The following is a 22,220-nucleotide window of genomic DNA, read 5'->3' as shown; positions in this document are numbered from 1 at the left end:
AGATCCACGTGAGTTTTCCTTCAAAATAAAACAAATGTCTTCTCTGGCCGTAATCGTATACGTATAAGTTTATTATATATGTCTATGGTTCTGACAACTACTTAAGGTATTCTTAGTGTTGAACTAGTTTCTGAACAAAGAAATCAGTATTAAAAAACGATTGAACTGTTCTGTTTTACGAAGTATGAAACCGCTAACTCAATTCATTTTAATGTCACAGTTCTCCGTTAACGTAGCACGATTCATACATTTCTACGGGGAAAGCACTGTTCATCACCCGCTTGAAAGCTTTTTCGTTTTTTCACTAAAAAACGTGATGTTCTTTTATTTTGAAGATACATCTCCTAAACCCGGACGTCTTAGTTTGCCCTACGTTGAACGTGCGCGCCATCGACGCAGAATAATGACGTCCCCTCCAGCTAATATTCGTCAACTTCACCAGAGTTTAATATTATATTTTTTACATTTAAAATGAAACCTCTTCCACTGACTTATTGCTCCACGTAGCAGAACTTATGTGAAGGTAGGCCACCGGTTTGTTGGCGCCAAAAACCTCTGCTTTAGCTTCAGCAGCATGCTCGTTGGTTTTCATTGAGCTAACTAACTAGCTTAGCTCGTAACTTTGACTAACTGGACTTTAAATCGATGCTATAACCTAAACGTAAGCTGTTCTGCTTGCTACTGCATCGACACCATGTCACCGTGTGTCTGCTTCTCATCTTAACTCAACTTCCAACATTGTCACAATTAAAAAGCCCCTCAAAACACCGTTGCATATACAGCAGCTAGCTTCATACTGGTTGGTACAACACACTTAACGTCAGCTCCAGAATCGAGTCTCGGGCAATACAACAACATAAAACACCATCATGACCACAGCCATCATCAAAAAACAATAATGCTGACATGCTGTTCAGTACGTTACAATGAACTCCCTTGTTCAACTCTGACATTTAAGAAGCAGCTTCAGTGTTTACCTCACTAGTAAGTGATGCCAGAGGTAGTGTCAATAATCAGACATTGGCTGTCTGATCCTGCGGTTTTTGTCCATATAATGACGTTTTTTTTGTTTACTAGGTCAATATATAAGCTCTAAACGAATACATTGATGTCATTGTCTCCTTCAGTACTTTTTTATTCACCTAATTCTCACATCTCACATTTCTTTTTCAGCACCACCCCCTCACTGAAGTGGCCACTTGCTGTCATGCCGCCAATCATGGCTCAGATCAGTGATCCCAAGATCGCATTTGCCTACCTGCGCCCGGCTTGTGTCCTCCTCACCCGAGCGCCCACAGTGACCAACGTGGAGGCGCTGAGCGGCCAGGTGAAAGACGTCGACGATGCCACACTGCAGCAGCTCCAGGAATACGTCCTCTTCCCTCTTCGCTTTGTCCTCAAGGTCCCTGGGCCCAAGAATGAAAAACTGGTGCAGGCCGTGGTTGAGGCTGTAAGCCATGTCCTCGAGAACACCTGTGTCCAGAGCTGGGAGACCCTCCGGGACCTCCTCTCCGAGATTTGCCTCTGCCTGTCCTCGCCAACTGATCCTGGAAAAGCTGCGGATACGTCAGAGGAGCTGAAATCGGCTGTGCTGAGGTGCCTGGACGCGCTGCTTCATGCTGCTTACGGCGATATAGTCTTCAAACTCTTCGAACCGATTATGCTGCCCGGACTAGGAGCTGCAATATCGTTGCTGCTGGCCTTAGCAGAGAAGGAGAAATCCCGAGAATTACAGGCAGCAGCGCTGAAGTGCCTCCGGGCATTGACTCTGCAGTGTGACTGCACTCAGGAACATGTGGTCCCGTCCTCCTCTGAGAGATGTGCGATAGGCAGCACCATGGCTTCATTTCTACCTGGGATCACTGTGTCCGTAGCCAGGATCATTACAGGAGATCTAAGGCAAGGCCATGGAGTCACAATCGGGGCCATCAAGGTAACATATCTCTGTATACATTCATAATTTCTGGTGTGATCTAATACAGTAAATACATCTTTAAATCATTTTACTGCTGCATAACTTGTTACAAGCTGTTCATTGTGTAACTGGTGACGTCTCTCAGGTTTGTGTCCAGTACTGTGTTGCACTGTGTTAATTTTTAATGCATTCCATATGTCGACTGGATATTTGAATACAGAATAGACTATAGACTTATAGCCTGTCGTACAGAATAGTACAGAATAGCGGCTGGTAGTCGGAGATGCACCCAGCTGTGTCATCTACCCAAATTATCATTGATGATATGTTGATTATTTCCCTTGTTAATTGATCAGATAATAAAATAAAATAACCATCACAAGTTGCAATGATAATATTCCACAGTAAAGCAGCAAATTTGATAAACTGTAGATTAAAAAATATTTATATATATATATATATATATATATATATATATATATATATATATATATATATATATATATATACATATATATATATATATATATATATTTTTTTTTTTTTAGATGACATTTAGTCAGTAATGTTTCATTGATCATACGACTCTATACATATGAAATGTACTGTATAATATAGCAGTGGAAAGTGATTTTTAGGGGCTTTTCTACAACGACAGATACAATATAACATTTAAGGTGAAATGCAGTATTCTTGTTGAGTGTACTTTTTTCACATTTACAGAAAGCCTCCTTGTTTCGACTGAAAACTTTGTGTGTTTCTTGTTTCTTTATAAAGTTTAATTTGTTTGAGCAAATGAAAAACATGTCCTGTCGTCAAATTACTGACAGGACATAGAGAAATGCAAAAAAAAACAGCTTACCAGGCCGAGCCAAATTTATAGCGAGTATACTGACCTGTGTTTAGATTTGCATTGAACTCTTAATGCTGTTTAAAAATCTAATATGGGATAACATGTTACCCAGCAGATGCATGTTGATGGCAAGCTAATCACATATAAAAGAACACAAAATGAACTATTAAAAAAAAAAGTGATCATATCCTTGTACAAATGTAATGCAATGATTTCTTCATGCAGCACAATCATGACTTTTTTTACTCTTTTTGGTCCTTCAGGTTTGGTCCAGGACCGTGGGGCTTGTCATGGAAGACACCCAGATTCAGACCGGCGAGCCCGGGAAGACTCCCTCGTTGGACCTGGGGAGAATCGCACAGCTGATGGTCCACCGGACACCTGCGTGGGCGGAGAGCACGGCGGGGAAACTGTCCGTCCTCCTGAGGAAGATCATCTCCTGCACCTCGTCGCACCAGCACTGGAGGGTTCGACTGGAGATGGTGGAGCTGGACAACCACCTGCTGGCCAGGTGTAGCCAGTCACTGGGAGAGTGTGTGGGCCCACTGCTGGAAGCACTGGTGGGAGCGGTCAATGACGAGGATCCCAGAGTCAGAAAGAGGTTTGATTTGCACTTCAGTGAGAAGACACTAGTAGATTGAGGACAAACTCGATGGCAAGACGTTAAATGAAACTTCTCTCCTGTCCCCCGTCCTCTCCTCTAGGTGTGAAGTTGTTCTCAGCGAGGTATCGCAGAGGAGTCAGAGGCGTAGCAGCAGCGGCAGTGACATTACTAGTAAAAGCAGCAGCAATGCTCAGACCTTCACTGATGTGCTTTCGGAGAATCTCCACTCTTTGGCCACCTCCCTGCCCAGACTAATGAGGACCTCCGATGACCAGAAGAAGCTGTTTGTCCTTAACGTGTTCCTGGGTTATCTAAAAGTCCTGGGACCTCTGGTCTCCGCGGTGCTGAACTCAGCCGCGCACCTCGAGCGGATTTCCAAAGCCTTGATGCAGGTGATCTGTCAGCCGTCAGGTTATACTTCATATTCTGTTCGAATGGGAATCAGGAAGAAACATGGCTCCAGTAATGTTGTTTCGGGGGATTTTTTCCCGGTCCATACTTGTGTTCTGAGCTTCTACATATTTACATGCGTAGGTAGAAAACAAACCTGCATTGGATCCGCAGCAGGGAGCAGCAGTGTGTGTTCTCCCGTTGGTGCTGGCACGCACTGCTGCTTCACTGATGCCAGAATACTGTTGAGAAAGAGGCCTTCATTTCTATTATATACCAGTTTTGTGTATATTTTCTAGATGACGTGTATTGCTTACACTCACAATGTAGTTTTTTTGTATCAAACATGCACGAAAACTCAAAAATGCAGTTTCAATATAATGTTGTGACAATATGACATTTCATGTTAATAAGTTAATTATATAGTTATTATAGAATATAACTGTGTACAACATACAGCGTTCATGTTGTAGTGATTGACAAGTGGAGTTACAAGTATATTAAGTAACCTTTCCACATTAAATTACCTATGTCATATAGTCTGTTTTCAAACCGAGAGAAATCATTCATTTTAAGGCAACGGTCAGTTTCATTTGGTCAGAGGTGTCACATCCTGACTTGACATATGATCTAGTTTCAGGACACATTTTTACGATACACTTTAAGGATCTTAGTTTGTGATTTTTGTCGTCAGAAACATTCTGAAGCTCAGAGCAACGATGGTGAGGATCTCAACAACTCCCATGATCATAAACTACATTAAGGCGTCGACAAACTTTGTCTTTTGTTATTGTTTACTGACTTGTGTGCCTTTGCAGGTGCTGGAGCTGGATGTGATGGACGTTCGCATTGTGGAGGAAAGGAGTCCCGCGGTTACCATAGAGACGAGCCCGGGCTCCAAGGACTCCTACGCTGCTCACACGCAGAGGAAGCATTTCCTCTACTTCACGGACGGGAAGATCTTCGCCGCGCTCATGGAGATCTGTCGGACATTAGGTACGAGGGCTGTTTCACGGGACCTCGAGGCCAATTATGAGCAGTGCATTTCTTATCTCTCTGCATACCAATAACGTCTATTATTCACCTCAGCTCAGCGGGTTCCAGGCAAACATTGTCTTGCTTTACTACTCAAATTGTTGCCATTGGCAGTGGTAGAAAAAGTACTTTAAACAATAGAATTATTAGTATTAATGGTACTGCTAATACCGCTCAGTAAACGTTGTGCGTTCCAATGTTTACTTCAAGTAAAAGAGGCATTATCAGCACAATGTGCTTTAAATGTTTCTACTTTCTGTTCAAGGTGGAGCTTTCATTTCTAATAAGACACTGAAAAGTTTAATGAATCATAATGCATCATATGTTCGTTGTTTTATTTTGCGATGTTACCACTCGGTTAACATTTGTCATTTTGTGTGACAGCTCTCTTCCACGAAGTAACTTCTCCTCTGACCATCTCCAGGTTACTATGGCAACATTTACCTGCTGACGGATCACTTCCTGGATCTGTACCGGCGGTCCTCCGCATACAGGAAGCAGGCTGCCATGGTGCTCAATGAGATTGTCAGGGGCGCGGCAGGCATCGGCGTGGCAGCAGAGGGCCACGGTCCGGAGACTGAAGTTCGGGGACGCTCTGCCAGCCGGGAGGATCTCGAGGAGGCGGCGGCTTCCGTCATGGAGGAATACACCAGTCTGCACAACTGGCACCTGATTACTGTCAGTGAGGAGACGGAGGGAGACCGACAGGACCAGCAGGTGAGCCTGCGCAGTGTTGCCCAAGGGCTCTGTGACTTATTTGTCCTTAAATAGCACCTGGAACTGGCTAACTGCAGCAATGAGTATGATTGGTTGACTCTTTACTGTCTCATTGAGGCACGGAAAAAACAGTCAAGCCCAGCTCAACTCTGATTTGTAACGCGCCATGTTACTGTCAGTTTATAGCTTACGTCACCGGCTTCTATTGATTATGACTGTGGAGCCTGTTTCTTTATGACTTGTAGTATACATGTAACATAAGTATTAAACTAAAGCCATTAGGAAATTAGCTTAAAGAGCAAGCTGGGGTTTTGTCCAAAATCTAAATGTAAAAACCCAGTCAATAAGAGAAGGCCAGGAAGTCACTCCAGGTGGGCAATTTTACTTTAGACTTTTAGCCGGGTTAGCTGCCTCCCCCTGTTTCCCGTCTTCATGCTAAGTGAAGAAATCTGCAGCTTCATATTTAGTGCAGAGACACAAGGGCGGTATTAATCTTCTCATCATACTCTCGTCAAGAAAATGCATTTCCCAAAATGTGAAACTACCCCCAAAGTCCAAATGAAAAAGAACTTAGAATATTTGTAGCTTTTGTGACGGCTTACAAAAAAAAAACATCCGATAAAATGAGACCTCGGGCGACAACCGAGCCACAGCGGTCGTATGAAACCGCAGCGATCACAGCAGCTAGAAATCCCGCTCTTTGAATGGAGACAAATTTTTACATCTCATGTTGTATTCACTGAATGATTTTCAAGCCTTCTCTGCCCGCATTGCACAGTTTTTTCCACACTTGAGGTTCGATCAAATCCTTCCACTCCGAACAAAAAAAGATATCCACAAATGTGCCCAAACAGACCGAAGCGGAGAGGTTCCAGGATTCAAGTGACTGCCCTAAACTTTCCGGGCCAACAGAGTGCTCCTTGTCGATAAACTTTCAGTTTCTCTTCGTCAGCAAAAAAAGTGACCCGGAGGCACAGCACCCAAATGAAAAGGATTGTAAGCGCAGTAATAGACACCAGTTAGAGAATGTTTAGCCACTGCAGAGACTGCTGTGGGGCTCTCCCTCAAGTCAAACGTTTAAAAAAAGAAGCATTATAGACTCGATATATGAACCCGGTAGAAACTACCGGCAGTTAGCTGTAAATGCTGACATCAGTGTTCTGCACATCTCCTGTGTTTACGTGGTCTGCCCTCATACAGCGGGTAACAGCCAGTTACTGGTGATGATGTGAGCTACATTCACCGTGGACAGGGACGTCAAACAATAGTCTACTATGAGTTGCGGGTCTCTTGGAATATTTCAATAAGGTTTTTGATGTTGGAATATGGTGATATTGCTGTGTTTTGGATGAATTAAAGGTTTCCTAGATTGTATTTTATTTGTAAAATGGACGGTTCTTGTTTTGTATACTTGAGACCTAATAACATGTGTAGGTAAGAATTTTAAGCCTAAATAGCGTGCACTTTACGACAACCTCAAAAATCATCTTTGTCTGGACTGAAACAAAAAACACTGTTCCACAGCGCCAACTAGTGGTCAACATGGTACCTTCAAGATTCTCGGACCAAATATTTCCCCTTAATTTTGCCTTAATCCCTCACTTTACAATCAGTGCTTCACACAATACATTGTTAACATTATCTTCTAAATGAACCTTTAACAGCATTGACTTGAATCTGTGTTTCATGATCTTTATATTGAAATTTGTATGTCTACAAACTAAAACACTATTGGATAGTTCAAGAAGGCATAATAAGGACATTTCTCTTTTGTCTTTCTGTAGCTGCTCAGCCCGCCAGGACTCCTCTCCATATCCAACAATAACGTGAACGACACCAAAGCAAACTCTCTCCACGTGATTCCGTCTTCATTTGGCTCGCCGGCCTCCTCGCCGTCGACCTCTGCAATCCACCAGCTCAACGGCAACATCTGGCAGCTGTGCATCCAACTCGAGGGCATCGGCTGCTTTGCTCAGGCGCTGGGGCGGGACTTTCGGCCCCTTTTGATGACGTCACTGTACCCCGTGCTGGAGAAAGCCGGGGAGGAGTCGCTGCTGGTCAGCCAAGCGGCGCTGGGCTCCATGTGGGACGTCAGTGAGGCTTGTGGCTACCGCTCCCTGAAGGAGCTGATCAATGAGAACTCCGACTACCTGCTCAATGACATCTCTCTTAATCTGCAGAGGCTCAGCCAGCACCCACAGGTAACACGGCCACGCTTTGGTGCGTTGTTAGAAAGGCACGGCGGCACCGGGGTAGGAGGGAAAATACAAATCTAAGGACAGAGAGACAATTTAGGAAAGGAAGTGTCCACAGGACGTTTAGTAAGATGATGATATTCTCTAAAGGTACAAATATAAACAAGAAAAGGTTACAAAAAGTTAGTGCATTTTATAGTTTTATCAAAATACACTGTAACATTTCACGAGCGGATACGGTTGTGCAAATTAGTATTGTGGCAACTAAGAATTATTGAATATAAATTTAGAGGTTTTTTTTTTTTTTTAAACTTTTTGTAATTGAGTTTTTGTTTAGTCTATGGAATGTAACAAAATAGTTAAAATCAAAGGCTATAAGTTGAAGAAGATGAAATCCTGTTTTGTGCAACCTAAAGTCCAAAACACGAATGTTCAATGTACGAAACGGTAACAACAATATTTGGAATTTGTCCTTGATTGATTACTTAAACAATGAATCCACTATCAGAATACTTGGCGATTCATTTCATTTTTATTTCATTTTCTCATGAATATAGTTTCATTGGTTTGTACAATAAATTCATCCACACTTTCCCGGGGTGTTCAGACTTGGGACTTTTGTTTAAATTCACAAGTAAGTCTCAAGATTCAAAATGAAGTCCTATACTTTGTGTTACAGACTCTAATTCATCACTAAATGTAAGGCCATTTTGTCCAAATAGTGTAACACAAAATTAAATTAACAATAATAATAAATGCTTCTATTGATTTATTGGTTTCAGACAAACAGCAAAATGATCAGGTTTGGTATCTTACGTTATTCCTATGACACAACTCAAACATACATTTCTGGCTTGCAGGGGCTTTCTAAGTCAAAACGCTAAAGTCCCATGAGGTCACAGGTCATTGGGGTTAAAGTTAAAGTCTGTGCTGAACATGCGCTTCATCGTGTTCCTGTCTCCTTGGCCAGGCTCCACGGGTGTTGACGGTGATGTTGACTCACTCCGACTGCAGCCTGCTGCCTCTGGTTGGGGACATCGTTCAGGATGTGCTGGCGGCTCTGGATCTCAGCTACGACCACAAGGCCGCTCTGTTCTGCTCTGTGCTGCACGCGCTAATGAAGGCACTGGGTGAGATTTCACAAGGGACTGCAACTCACAATCTCACGTGGTGAGGGTGGAAAAAGGAGGGATTTAGCACATTGCGTACATGATGCTACCATGATACCCGCACACACCATATACCACACTTTACTGAAGCATTCAATTCAGTAATAGTCCAAACATTTTATTGACAGGTGATCTCTTTCGGATGACCAAAATAAAAGGATAAGGATCTTGCATATTAACGCTTATGCGTCACTAACCCACCCTGGTCTTGTTACTGTTCTTCCTTTAGCGAGGTGGTTCCCCTCCACTAGGACCCATGAGTCTGCCAGACCCAAACACACAGCCCCTCCTGAGGAAGTCCTCGACATCCGCCAGTTCCTGCTTGATCTCCGCAAACAGAAAGAGCTGGCAGAGGGCATCGGAATAGAGGAGGACGACCCAGAAGACCTTGGTAATGCATTGCATCGTCTGTATGAGGACACAGCTGGAAATGATATTTCGTTGTAGTGTATGTTTCTTATTGTTGTCGAGGTCATATTACATGGAATCAGCCACGTGAATAACGACACAATGTGAACTATAAAAGCCCACAACAACATCAGGTGCTCTGTCTGACCGTCACTGTCTCTCCAGAAGTCCCGCCTCCCACACAGTGTGAGGATGGGGAAGATGTTGACGGTCCGGATGTGAAAGCAGAGCTTCCCGCCCACCTCTGCATCACTAAAGATGTCATGGAGCGCTGCATTCACCTGCTGTCCGACCCGAGTCTCCGGCTCCGGCTTAAGGTAGCGTCCTTGGTGGGGAGGGGAGCGTTGGTTTAGAGCAGGGGTGTCAAACATACTGATCCGGACCGTCAAGGGGGGTCCGTGCACCATCAATGATTAAAATAAGAACAAAAAATTCAGAGAGAACGTACCAACTCCAAATGGAGAATAATGTTTTTGGACGTTTTGTTGTTGTATTTTTAACCGCGATGTATTGTGTTGCAAGGCGTTAAAAATGGATCACGTCATGAAAGTGGCGTCACAAACGTGTCACAAAGCGAGGGAATCTGCAGAGGAGAGCCCAGGCAGATAAACAGTGGGCTGAATTTTTGGTCCTTATGTTTCTAGTTTATTGTAGAAAGACCTTAAAATAAGGTTCATCATCCAAAAACCTTCACCAACGCTTTAAACATAGAGAAATATTGTCGTTTTGTATGCGTTATTATGCTATGATTTTACTGGTCGCACCCACTTGAGATCAAAATGGGCAGCATGTGGCAGCGTCAACTAAAATTAGTTTGACACCTCTGCTTTAGATGAAGCTTGCATTATAAACATCCCGGCCACACATCATACCACCATGAAGGTCCGATACAGAACTGTGATATTGTTTGAAGTTTGGAGAAACAGACGGGAGTACGGAGACGGCAGCAGCAGCAAAAAGTATTGTACCACCTGAAAGAAAAAGTATTAAAAAGAAATCAATATCCGTTTAAGTGAGCGCTATATTTAGAATATTTTCACGGCTTTGTCTTGCCGTCAGACAACCCTTTCCAACAACTAAAAGTGAAACTTATTTATGCTCTCTTTAATGCCACCAGACTACATTGCCAAAACAGTATTGATATAAAATTCACTTTCATCTCAGTTCCTTGTTGGAAAGTATTCTAAATATAGTGTTGCACTTAAACTGGTATTGATTCATTTAGGTGGCTAACATGCGCGTTGCTGCCGTGAACGCATGGACGCTGGCCAGCATGACCCTACAATGCTGAAACACGTGATGAATCAATCTCTTAGGTGTGAGAACAGAAATGAAAGCAACCCCACTGCAGCGTTCAGCTGAAACAGGCAAGTCACACAGTAGAGAAATAAGTATGTTTGAATGATTGTTACTGAGGAGCCGACAGAGGCTGTGTTGCGTCACCGGTGCAGATGTACGTGTCGTTGTTGCAGTCTGTGTCCAACCACATCTACAACGGGTGTTTGCCCTCAGGTTCTGGACGTGCTGGAGCTCTGCGTGTGTGTTCTGAGCGAGAGGGAAGACGAACTGCTGCCGATGGCCCATCGCTGCTGGCCCGCCCTCCTCCAGAGGCTCACAGCCGACGACCCGTTAGCGGTCCTCCGAGCCTTCAGGGTGCGTGAAACAAGTCCGTCTTTCCATTCACCTAGTTGCAGATAAAATCACCTTTTCCTGAAAGTTATTTTTCATCTAAACACCTATGATGTTTATTGTTGTTTTGCATAATGTTATGTTTATGTGCAGCAACTAAACAGGTCTGGCTGCATTGTTGACTTAATTTAAATATCTTGTATATTAACATGTGCGTGCATTGAATCAATACAAAGTTGTGCTTTTAGGCACCAGAGTTGTCTAAATTCACTGTGAAGCGGCTGTAACAGTTACGTTTGACAGGCTATTTCATAATTATTAATTCCGTGAAACATTTTTTGTTTTTGAACGGTTACTTTGTAATTCTGTGAAGAAGAAAAAGTCTAATCACTGTGAGATAACCAGACAGGGAAGTCATTAAATTATCATCCCAGAACTGGCTTTTTCAAACAATTTCAGAGAACGATCGGATGAAAATATCTCTCTACCTTCCTCCCCGATGAATGAAGATCACAGTCGTGTGTGATCATTTCTCTAAAGTACAGGTGTCAATTGATTCTCCTGTCATTCTGGATTAGTCTTCTTGTCACACCGCGTCTTTAGTTGGGCTAGTTTCGCATCTTTCTTTCCCTGATGACTTGACAGAATCTGACATAAATGCTCCGTAAATTGTCGTGTACTCGTCGCTGGCCGCTGTCAAACCGCGTTATGGTCATCAGCAATGTGGCATATAATACAGTGTGTATGTGTAGCAACTTGCTTCGGACGTACGTACTTTACATGCTGCCTCTCTCTCTCTCTCTCTCTCTCTCTCTCTCTCTCTGCCAGGTGCTGTGCACGCTGGGTGAGACATGCGGAGACTTCCTGAGGAGGCGGGTGTCCAAAGAGGTTCTGCCTAAGCTGAGCGCCTCGCTGGTGCGGCAGGCTCCGGTCAGCGCCAAGGCCGGACCCGTCTACGCGCACACGCTGGCCTACAAGCTGCAGCTGGCCGTGCTGAGGGGGCTGGGCTCCCTGTGCCAGAGGCTGGATCTGGGTGAGAGACCTAAACGCATGCCGCACAGACAACACAGCATATTTACATGACCCATAGCATAGCAAGTGTTCCCTCTGTACAGGCATGACGCTAACAAATCTGTCATGGAAAGACTTTGACGTTGCACGTGTCTGTGTTTTGCAAAGACATCGTTCCTGCTCATAACTCCCCCCAAATAGCTATTGATTCATTTCTGTTTTATCTAATAAAAAAATGTAGCCTTCATTTTATATTGGAATGGGTGCATCCTCCTATTATGGCCACATCATTTCCAAAACTCTGACAAAGACTCTGTCACAAACACACTCAGGGCACAGTGGCTATTTGTGTCTTCACCACCAGGTGGCAGTCTTGTACAACAGTAAGAAAAACAGGCAGGAGTTTGTTTATCTACATTTCCCTGCTCTGTCCTATTAAAAAGAGATAAAGACACATTCCAGTGTTGCATTGTAAGAATTTGATGAGGACAATTTGAAATTGTAATCCATTTATTATTTATTGATACCGTTCAAGGAATCTTGGTTTTGGTGGTCGTCTCTCTCTCTCTCTCTCTCTCTCTCTCTCTCTCTCTCTCTCTCTCTCTCTCTCTCTCTCTCTTTCGCATTTGTGACGAGGCAGCGGCCTTGACGACGCTCTGTGCGCTGTTCCGATCATTTGTCATTGGCTTGTCAGATCAGTATCGCTTTTGTCAGCCTTCATTTGTCGAGCAATTATATGTTTATTATATTCTTATTATGTGGCACAATTATACGTGCCACTTCCACAAAACTCTCAACGGAACGCGGCAACTTAAAAAGGGCCTTCAGCCTTGAATTGAACATATTTTAATGACTTTAAACACACGGACCATGGCCGGCGGGGGATGTGCCAAATCCTCAGTTGCTCTCTCGATAACCGCCGCGAGCAAACGCTTCTCTCCCTCGAGCTGCAGCTCGCCGCAACACAGCAATAAACGCAGGGAAATCTGCACCGCCACTGACAAACCACGACGCTGCAGGAAAGGAGAACATTTCATTAATTTATTCCAACAAGTAATGTTTTTGTTTTTTTTAACAGTGTTGTATTTTGTGCGTTGCACATCTTCAGTGTCATGTCAGTAGGTGGCCCAGTGTGTCACAGTGATATCATAACGAGCTGCTTGTCTAATTGTTCATCGATCCTCACATTCATTAGACAGAGTCGTCCCCGGCACTGGCTTCAGGTTGCTCCGACACTGCTGAATACTCGAGAGGAAACGCAGTGCTCGTAGTGAAACCAAAAGCATCCTAATGCGCCCTGGGACTTCTCTTCATCTCTGTATCGGTGCGTCTGCAGTTTTAAGTGGATACGTGGGTTTTTGAGTTTTGTTTTTTTTCCCAAACAAGGTAGTTGCAATCAGTGATGAGGAGGAGATAGAAAATACTGTTCTCATTCATGAAGTGGTGATCATAATCACTTGTGCTTCCCAAGGACAGTGAGCTTGCATGAAGTAGCTGATGGGGCTCCGGCAGACAAAGCACACAGACGTTTAATACAACTGAATCACAGGGATCATTATTTTTTTAAGAGATAGCTGTAATTCTGATCAAATAAATAATGCAAGAGAAGCACGTAAGCATAAGCAGATGTATTTTGAGCGCAGGGCACGGACGTGCCGTTTGTGGAGTGGTGGTATCTCCAGTCCGGTCCACAACCTGCACACAGAGGCGCGTGAAGCCCGGCGACGCCGCGCTCCCACATGTTGCACCTTTCCTGCCGACGAATGGGAAACAAGGAAGCCCCCTCCGTGACTCCCAAGGCCGACAAGCGGAGCTCGCGGTGACCGCACTGCAGTGCATGAGGAAAATATATATATATCTCTTCTTTTTTATGTAATGTGATTTAAAAAAAATATTATTTCCAGTGCAAACAGCAGCTGTAAGATCCGTCGACTATTTGTTTTCTGTGAAGCTTATTCTGAACGAGACCCTGCAAACTGCAGTGATCACTCTCTTCCCGCAGGAGGAAATATGTGTAGCAATACAAAAGCTCAGGGAAAATTTTAATATGCAGATGTGGCTGTTTAATTTAATTTTTCCACTTTAAAAAAAACCCAATAAAGGCAACATTGAATCTTACTCCTACAAAAGCCAAGAAACATTACATTACAGTGTAATGTGCTAAACAGACCCGTGTATATATAAACACAGGCAGAAATAAAAATATATTCAAACACGATCTCTGAGATGAATGCTCACTTGAGCGGGACGAGTAGGCGGCAGTGGACGCTTTTTGCTCTCCGAGCACTCGCCACGGAGCGCCCTGCAGACGGCGCCTCGAGCGCCCCGAGGTGCAGAGAAAAGATGCAGAGCCTGCACATCTCCAACAGCAGAGAAACATGCGTCACGCGCGAGTCGGCTCCGGAGGAAGTCAGATCCCTCAAGGAACGCCGGTAGGAATATGAAATGAAGAAAAGCATCTTAGTTTGGGTTGAATCGCTCTTCTGAGTATTCACACGCACACCTCAAACGGTGTAACCGTGGCAACATGCCAGGCTTACAACAGTTGTTTCAATTCAAGACTTTCCTACAAGTTCAAAATATTCAACAAAGAAAGATGCATAAAGATGCACTGATATGTAGATATATATATGTAGATATAGATATCATGTTATCCTTAAATAAGGATCAAAACACTATGTATCCTTCCAATCCATCGTTTTTACTTTCCCGACTCCTAAATGAAGCTCTCAACAACTTTTGACTGTGAGTAAAAGAAATACCCGCTGCATGCTGCTCGCCCATCATGTTGTTGTTGTTGTTTTCAGCTCGTTCCACTGCCCTCAAGTGAGCCCAAAAATAAAAGCAAAGCACTGGACTTGGCTGAAAATATGAATTCATCTCTCTTTGTCGTGGGACTCTCAGTTGTTCTTACGTAACGATAACACCAAAAAGTACTTCCACTTCCGTCTAGAACGAAAATATTATGAACATTATCATCACTACACTAATAAAGCCGCCTGCATTTGAGGTTATAGCGCTCACCTTTCCGTCATTAAAAACAAATACATGCCTTCGTAAAGTGTTCAGGGAGGCTTTAGGCCTTGTAACAATATTCCGCATCCCTTCAGGCAGCCGCTCTCCGCTCCTCCCCGGTTCCCACATGAGAGGAAATAATAAATGAACCACAGCAGCAGCCAGAACCAGTGCAACGAGACGTTCAGTCCACCGTTTGGTTTGGTACGGCTCACCGGGTTCTCGCTTTGATGCTGACGCAGCATTGCAAACAAAATCAGGGTGAAAACAATCACGACAGAATTATTCTTTTTCTTTATTTCTGGGAGACAAACGTCTTTTACTTTACGAACTTTTTAGCCATTGTGATTCACGTACAATGAGACACGGAAGTGTAAATCCAACAAAGAGGAAATAAAAGCCGCCGAGTGTGGACTGAAACAGGAGAAACAGAGCGACGTGGGTTTGCTCGTCAGTAACTTCCAAAGCCAAATCTTATAGGCGATGACCTCACACTGTCTGCTTTAGGTTCTGCCACCAAATCTGTGTGCAAGTCAAACGCCAATGAAAAACTTTCTTAAATGTTGTTTTATTAGCTGTGTGATGAAGTCACATTAAGACAATCTACCACAGTCTATGAACTCAATATTTTGGTCCATGTTTCTATTTTTTTAACTAGCCTTTGGTGCCCAAACAGGAATATCAGGATGCCCGTCCTCTGTCCTTCACCAGAGTTCCTCAGACGCTCATAAACTTTATGGCCATTGCGCGGGACGTGAGCAGTCTGACGGTGACACAGGTTGCTTTTTTTCAGGATCGATTGAGGTACCGCGTTTTAAAATCTCAAAAACATAGGACCAACAGAAAACCACGCTGCAGGCGGGTTACTACCGGGCGCTGGTAGTAAACGACCTTGTGTCCCGACCGACACATCGAAAAGGAGAGGACAGACCCAGCCTCCTCTGCGTGGACAGGCCGCTGCCTCGCTGCTGAGTGGGAGACAGTTTACAGCGTAACAATTTCAAATCAGTGCCCTCTCTGTCCATCTCTGGACAGCCTTTCCTCGCCAGCGTCTATACATGACACCGGGATTTAATTAGCGTCAAAATGGAAAGTCTCCGAGGGTCATCGAGGGGTTTTTTTTTCTTCTTCTTTCCTTCCGCTCTTGGCGCCGGCGTGCGGTTGATTTTGACAGATAGACGTGGCGTAATCGTGCATGAAGAGGTCGCCCAGTACGGCGGCCTCGATCCATCGCGCGACCACCACATTATTATATCGCTTCAAATGGTTCGGGTTCAACGTGAAAATGCCCGAAATGTAATCAAGTAAAGAGAAAAAGAAAGAGAGCGTCAGAGTCTGAGAGGGAGGGAATGAAAGAGCAGGAGAGGGAAGAGTCGGCGGCTGCAGCCTTTTTCTCGTGTGAATACCGATTCTGGCTCCAGCTTACCTCTGGGACGCCTGCAGCAAGCCAATTACCGAGCCTCAGTCACAGGAAGAGAAAGACAGAAACACAGATTGACTGAAGCAAATAATGCTTTCCGGCCCCGGCAGTTCCAGCTTCAGCTCCAATTCCACCCCGCGGTTCATTCGGCGCGGAAAATCTCGACAGCACCTGGCCCCCACTTCCTCCCTTTTGAGTCTTTCTCACTCCTCTGCTTTCCCTCCGAAGCACCCTCGATTCTACAAAAGGCGACAGGCCACGAGTGCAGCACCGGGAAAACAAGAGGAAGAAAAGAGGGGGATGAAAGCGGCCGCTGAATAATCGCATTTAACTCTGAAATGTGCACCGCTACTTTTATTCTCGACGCACAGCGAGCAGGCCCGGCTCAAGCCGAGTGTGGGTTGAATCGGCAAGCAGGGGGAAAGCAGGGAGAGGGAGGGAGGGAGGGAAGGAGAGACCTGTTTTGAAATGAGGCTTGAAAGGCAGCCCAGTTCACGGCTTAGGGAATCACTAAATGTCTGCTGGGAAGAGAGAGAGAGGAGATGAAAGAGTGGAGAGAAGTCATGTGGATGCAGGGAGCAGGAGCTGGCGAGGCTATGAAAGGTAGAGATAACGAATGGGGGGGGGGGGGGGGGGGGAGGTAGCCATTTTCACACACACTCCTCAAAAAGGGGGGGATGTGTGAAATCCAGAGATGTGGAAATGGCTTGCTGTGAAATTTCTTTTCCTCGGCCATCTCAGCAGTTTCTCTCAGCTCGTTAGGAGTCAGAAAAGGTAAAGTCCATGCGAGATCTATTTTTTTTTTTTTTAGTTTTCTTCTCTCCTCCCTTCTCTCTTTCATCCTCTTTCCTTCCTCTTCCTCCTCCATTCGCTATCTGCCACCTCACCAAGCGACGCCGTGTGCCGCGAGCTGTGATAAAATCTCGAGTTTTTGCCCGTGTGGATTTCAGGAAAGCGGTCTAGGAAGATGATATCGACAGCGGCCGATTTGTGTCCCGCTGTGATCATGTGTTTTCCTTCTGACGACTCTATGTATTTTACGATCGGGTTCTCCCTCAAAGACGATGCCGAGGAGGAAACGCTGTAACGCTGCCGTGTTTGTGTTTCTCAGGTGAGGCCGACCTGGACACTGTTTGCGAGGCCTGCCTGCCCTACCTGAGCTGCCGGCAACCAATCAGACTGCAAGAGGCCGGCAGAAGGTGAGTCCTTCCTTCTTAATGCTGTGTATTACAGTTTACATATAGTACTGTTATGGATTAAATGATATCAGTGGATACAGTCAGTAGGACTGGACGAGCTTCAATGCGCGAACGCTACACGTTAAAGGTGCCACACTAAAGTCATGTGCACTATTTCCAACAAACAAACTGTGTGGATCTTTGAGGCCTCATGATTGAGTCCACTTCCTCCCTCATGAGATCGAGGAAATAAAGCTGGTGTGTTTTTCCGCATTACTGCCACCAACTGTTGATCAGCAGCGAATTAGGGGGGAAAACTTGTGGCAAAGATATGTATCGCGTGTGCACGTGCGTCCTGTTGCACAACAAAAATCCTGTGCGGCCCAATCCAAAAGTCGAGGTCCCTCGTGGGCCCTCGATCACAGCTCATGTCTACAGCGCACCACCGATACGGCGTCAGGTCTTTGAGGCTGCTGCTGCAACTAATTGTTCATTTCATTATCTACTACTGTGCCAATTTTTTTAATTGTTTTATATCGTTTGGTCTGTAAATTGTAAAGATATTGTGAAAGATGCCAATTTCCTGAATTGCTAGGTGATTTCTTCAAACTTCGAGTCGTATCTGTTGGAACAGGGAAAGAGTGGGACTTATTAATTATTATTCCATTTTTTATCAATATTGCCGTCAGTACATTTTCTGATGATTGATTATTCATCTTATGCTTTAAGCTTTACTTAAGATACAGATGAGTTTCTTTGATATGAGTGTGCGCCTGCGATCAGGCGCTGTCCATGGTGCTGAATCTAGCTTTTGCACATTTAAGTGTCTGAGCCGTGCGATACAATTAAAACGCATCCGCATGAAAACAAGTCTTTCATCCGGCTGCTGTACACAGTTCATGTTCCTGGGTGGAACACGATTCAAGACCATACTCTGATGGATTTACTCGCAGCTCGTAGTAAACCTGAAACCAAGCGGTGGCTGTTCTTGTAAATGTCATGAATATGCGGGCCATTTATTGGGAACGCCATTCTGTCATTACTTTTATATTAGACCCACTGTGTATGGAAGCCCTGTGGGAAGCAACGCACGCACGGCATACATATATTAATATTTGTATATATCAGTGGCTGGCTGTGAAAATGCTCAATACGCCAGCTGTAGAGTTTAACAGCTGATAGCAACAAACAATGACATTATGGAATAGATCAAACTTTTTATGATAGAAAAAAAAAAACATTAATATTTGTATTTTTTAAATTATAATTTAATATGGCTATGACTTTGTGATTCTGTTTAGGCCAGCAGAGAAGGCCTAGCTGGCCCTGACGGCCCGCCACTGGTATATATTTATTTATTTATATACTACCGTTCAAAAGTTTAGGGTCACTTAGAAATGTCCTTATTTTTCAAAGAAAAGCACTGTTTTTTTCAATGAATATAACATTAAATGAATCAGAAATACACTCTACACATTGTTAATGTGGTAAATGACTATTCTATGTGGAAACGTCTGGTTGTTAATGAAATATCTACATAGGTATAATGGCCCATTTCCAGCAACTCCACATCCCTCCAGAGGTCTAATGGTGCACTGTGTTTGCTCTCACCAGCAGAAAACACTTCTGCTGGTGAGAGAAGGTATAAAACTGGCCTTCCTTTGAGCAAGTCGAGTACCTGCAGCATCGCTTCTGTGGGTTTGATCGTACTCTCCAAATGGCCAGAAAAAAGAGAACTTTCATGTGAAACTCGTGTTCGTAGAAGTGAAGGCTATTCCATGCGCAAACTTGAGAAGAAACAAAACATTTGTATGGGTGTCTCCAAACGTTTGACCGGTAGTGTGTGTTAGCCCAGAGGTAATCCTCTTCCCTTTGCATCTTCCGATCCTCCCCACAGCGTTTTCCAACACTTGATCCAGGTGGATCCGGATGCCTTCTGGTTTACTCTGAACGAGCTGCACTGCCCGTCCCTCTACGCCCCGCCCCACCCGGACCTCCACCCGGTGCACCTGAGCGGAATGGGTCGACCGAGGGACGAGTACTCCGACAACGTGCTGAAACTGCTGAGGGAGGAGTTTGGCGAGAGCTGAAACGAGCCGGCGATCGACGCGATCGATTCGCGCCTCACACGGACGGCCTGTTGAACCAGCAACGCGAACAAGCCGTTTCCCTGAAAGAACAAATCTGACAGTTGTGCCATGACAGTCGGCCATCAGATAGGGCCGCGATAACCTTCCCCGCTCTACAGAACTCTGATAAGCAGCGAGGTGCAAAAGGAAAAATATCAATGAAGCATATTATCTGCTGCTGTTGCCTCTTCTGCTGCAGATGTAGGGACCAGGAATTATCCATCAGCTCTCCTACATGAGGAGAAATGCAGGCACAGCGCAGATGTTTTTCATTCCATGCGAAGGCATAGACATACACTGTATGCAAATGTTGTATTCCTCTGTTTCCTCAAGAAGTATTTTATTCCTACTTGGAACTGCCCTGATGGTCTGAATTATTCAAACTGATGTTTCCGAGTAATTCAGGGACTTTTTTTAAAATTGTTTTTACAGATTGTTGATGACCTAGATAGAACGCTTTTTTTTTTGTCACCCTGAAACAATCTTAATCAAAATCATCATCACATGCTCCAGTTATTTAAAACACTTTGTCATGTTGCAGTCAAACGTTGAAAGCAGGCCGGGTATCGAGCCTCAGATGTTACCGGTGTCAATTAAAACGTAAAACTTTCGCACCCAAGTACGGAAAAGCTCAAACGTCTGGCCAGATTGATGATCTTTGTGCTTTAAAGTCCTTAACGGGGAACTTCACCGCTTTCACACTTCAAAGACTGCTGACAGGTCTTGGAGAGTACGACTGAATATGTGAAGAAAGGTGTATAAAGCCTTTTGTGGCTCCAGAGGGAGCGCTGTGAAGTCTGATGCCTTCAAGCAATGACACCTGAGTCAGCATCGGTTTGGTTGAAGACTACAAATGAAGAATAAGAAGAAAAAAAAACCTCTTTTGCAGGTTTAGGTGATACATCTAAAGCTGTCTCTCACCTGACGTGACTTTAAACCTGCATTCTCTCGGATGGCCATCAGGGGGCGACTCCTCTGGTTTAAAACTTAATTCTGCTTGTATAGAAGTCTATAGAAATGACTCTACTTCTCTCTTGATTGAGAACATGAACTCATGTTTACAACGTTGTAAACATGAGTCCATGTTATCAATCTGTAGTTTTAAGTCTCCAACACTTCACGATGTTCATTTAGTAAATAACGGTCCATTTAGAGTCAAACAGACCATAAAGCGGGGTATACTTTAGGGCGGGGCTACAGGCCGCTTCTATGACATCGTCTGGAACAGGAGTCGTCTGTGTTTTTGTCTTTTATCTTTTCACAGTGTGTTTTTGGTTTCCCGTTTAGTGTTTATGGATGGATGCTGCAGGCCTAAGTACCTAGTTCACTTCCTCTAGATGGAGTCTTTAGCGTAAAGGATGAGGCTGGTATCATTCTATACTTAGAGCTACGATATTGTCAAAAAACCTATTCAAACCAAAACCAAATGACAAGTTTTTAAAGTTACACATTCAGTAGGAGCCAGTGGGCGAGGGGTTAAGTGTGGGAAAGTCAGGACGCTTTGAGAGATGTGCTGACGCATTGATGGTCGTGATCTCTTCGTGGAATTAGCTTGTCATAAGAAGAGTGTATAACCTGACTCATCCTTTAGGAATACTATGGTGCTGTATCATAAAAAAAAAAGATGGAGTAACTCTGCCCCATTAGGAGATGCCCTCACTAACCCTCGAGCTATCCTGTCTCCCACATCCCATATGCCTTCGGCAGAGGATGCGTCATCTGGAAGGCGGGCTGGGTGCACCAGGTTGTGTAACTACGGGGGGAATTGAACGCCTCATGACAGGGATAGTGGCCCATCTATCATTGTACCGGTTATCATTTGGAGCCCTACAGGGATTCTAGGGAGCTTTGAATGAAGGGAACAGGAAGCCCCCTCCGTTATCGCATCACCCCGCTGACGGGAGAAGGCCGCCATAATGAATGTGCGAGCCTTCCCGCGTGGAACAAGAGTGCCACGTGTTTTGTATTTAGCTGGTCGGGCTTAATGCTAGCGAGCGCGGCGCGGCGCCTTCTTTATCTCATGCTGCGCTGTTGCTATTTATCCTGCTGCCACTGCTGACAATAGCACCATTAGTCATCAGCAGCAAAGGGAGGGGGGCTTTGGTAGCACCTATTACACACAGGCAACGGCCTAATACTGCTTCTCCTTGATGCACACACACACACACACACACACACACACACACAGCAGGGGGCCTGAAGGTAAACCATAGCTGACGTAGCACTGTACAAACACCCCGAGTAACCCTTTAGATATGAATATACTGAGATTAGCCAGGAGGGTCTAAATGAAATACAAGCGTGTTCTTCTTCGCAATCACGTCGCTAAATTAATGCAAACGCGTACGCCGATGTTTCATATAGAATTTATTTCATTTGATAAAGCCATACACTTAGTGTGAGACCGAACATTCGAGAAGAAATGTACATTAGACCTCTTTCTTTTTTTTTTCTTTACAGTGATCTCTTCTTTACAAAACATCAAATCAAAGTTACTCTTTGCAAAAGAAAAGAAAAAAACAATCCCACTGGTCACTCCTCTGTCCAGTAAA

At 44.4% G+C, this 22,220-nt stretch overlaps 1 protein-coding gene across 3 annotated transcripts; it reads left to right on the top strand.

Moving 5' to 3' along the window:
• Positions 1-403: 403 nt before the first annotated feature.
• Positions 404-20,682, top strand: tti1 (TELO2 interacting protein 1). Of its 3 annotated transcripts, none has more exons than XM_068597388.1 (14): positions 404-523; positions 1,174-1,933; positions 3,032-3,369; positions 3,473-3,764; positions 4,581-4,758; positions 5,222-5,514; positions 7,299-7,715; positions 8,680-8,839; positions 9,108-9,269; positions 9,455-9,603; positions 10,799-10,939; positions 11,744-11,948; positions 17,473-17,560; positions 19,437-20,682. In XM_068597388.1, exons 2-14 carry the CDS (start codon positions 1,208-1,210, stop codon positions 19,627-19,629), a joined length of 3,342 nt encoding a protein of 1,113 aa, XP_068453489.1. In that variant the 5' UTR covers positions 404-523; positions 1,174-1,207; the 3' UTR covers positions 19,630-20,682. The 3 variants fall into 3 exon arrangements, with proteins under 3 accessions (XP_068453489.1, XP_068453488.1, XP_068453490.1); XM_068597387.1 differs by having other exon boundaries at positions 9,452-9,603; XM_068597389.1 differs by lacking the exons at positions 17,473-17,560; positions 19,437-20,682 and having other exon boundaries at positions 9,452-9,603; positions 10,799-10,952; positions 11,744-11,842.
• Positions 20,683-22,220: the final 1,538 nt, after the last annotated feature.

The sequence above is a fragment of the Clinocottus analis genome, unplaced genomic scaffold (assembly GCF_023055335.1).
Source record: "Clinocottus analis isolate CAN_PGR_092001 unplaced genomic scaffold, fCliAna1.0.p SCAF_4, whole genome shotgun sequence".
Classification (NCBI taxonomy): domain Eukaryota; kingdom Metazoa; phylum Chordata; class Actinopteri; order Perciformes; family Cottidae; genus Clinocottus; species Clinocottus analis.
The sequence above is the reverse complement of the archived record's forward strand: the minus strand, read 5'-3'. Positions and strand labels throughout refer to the sequence as shown.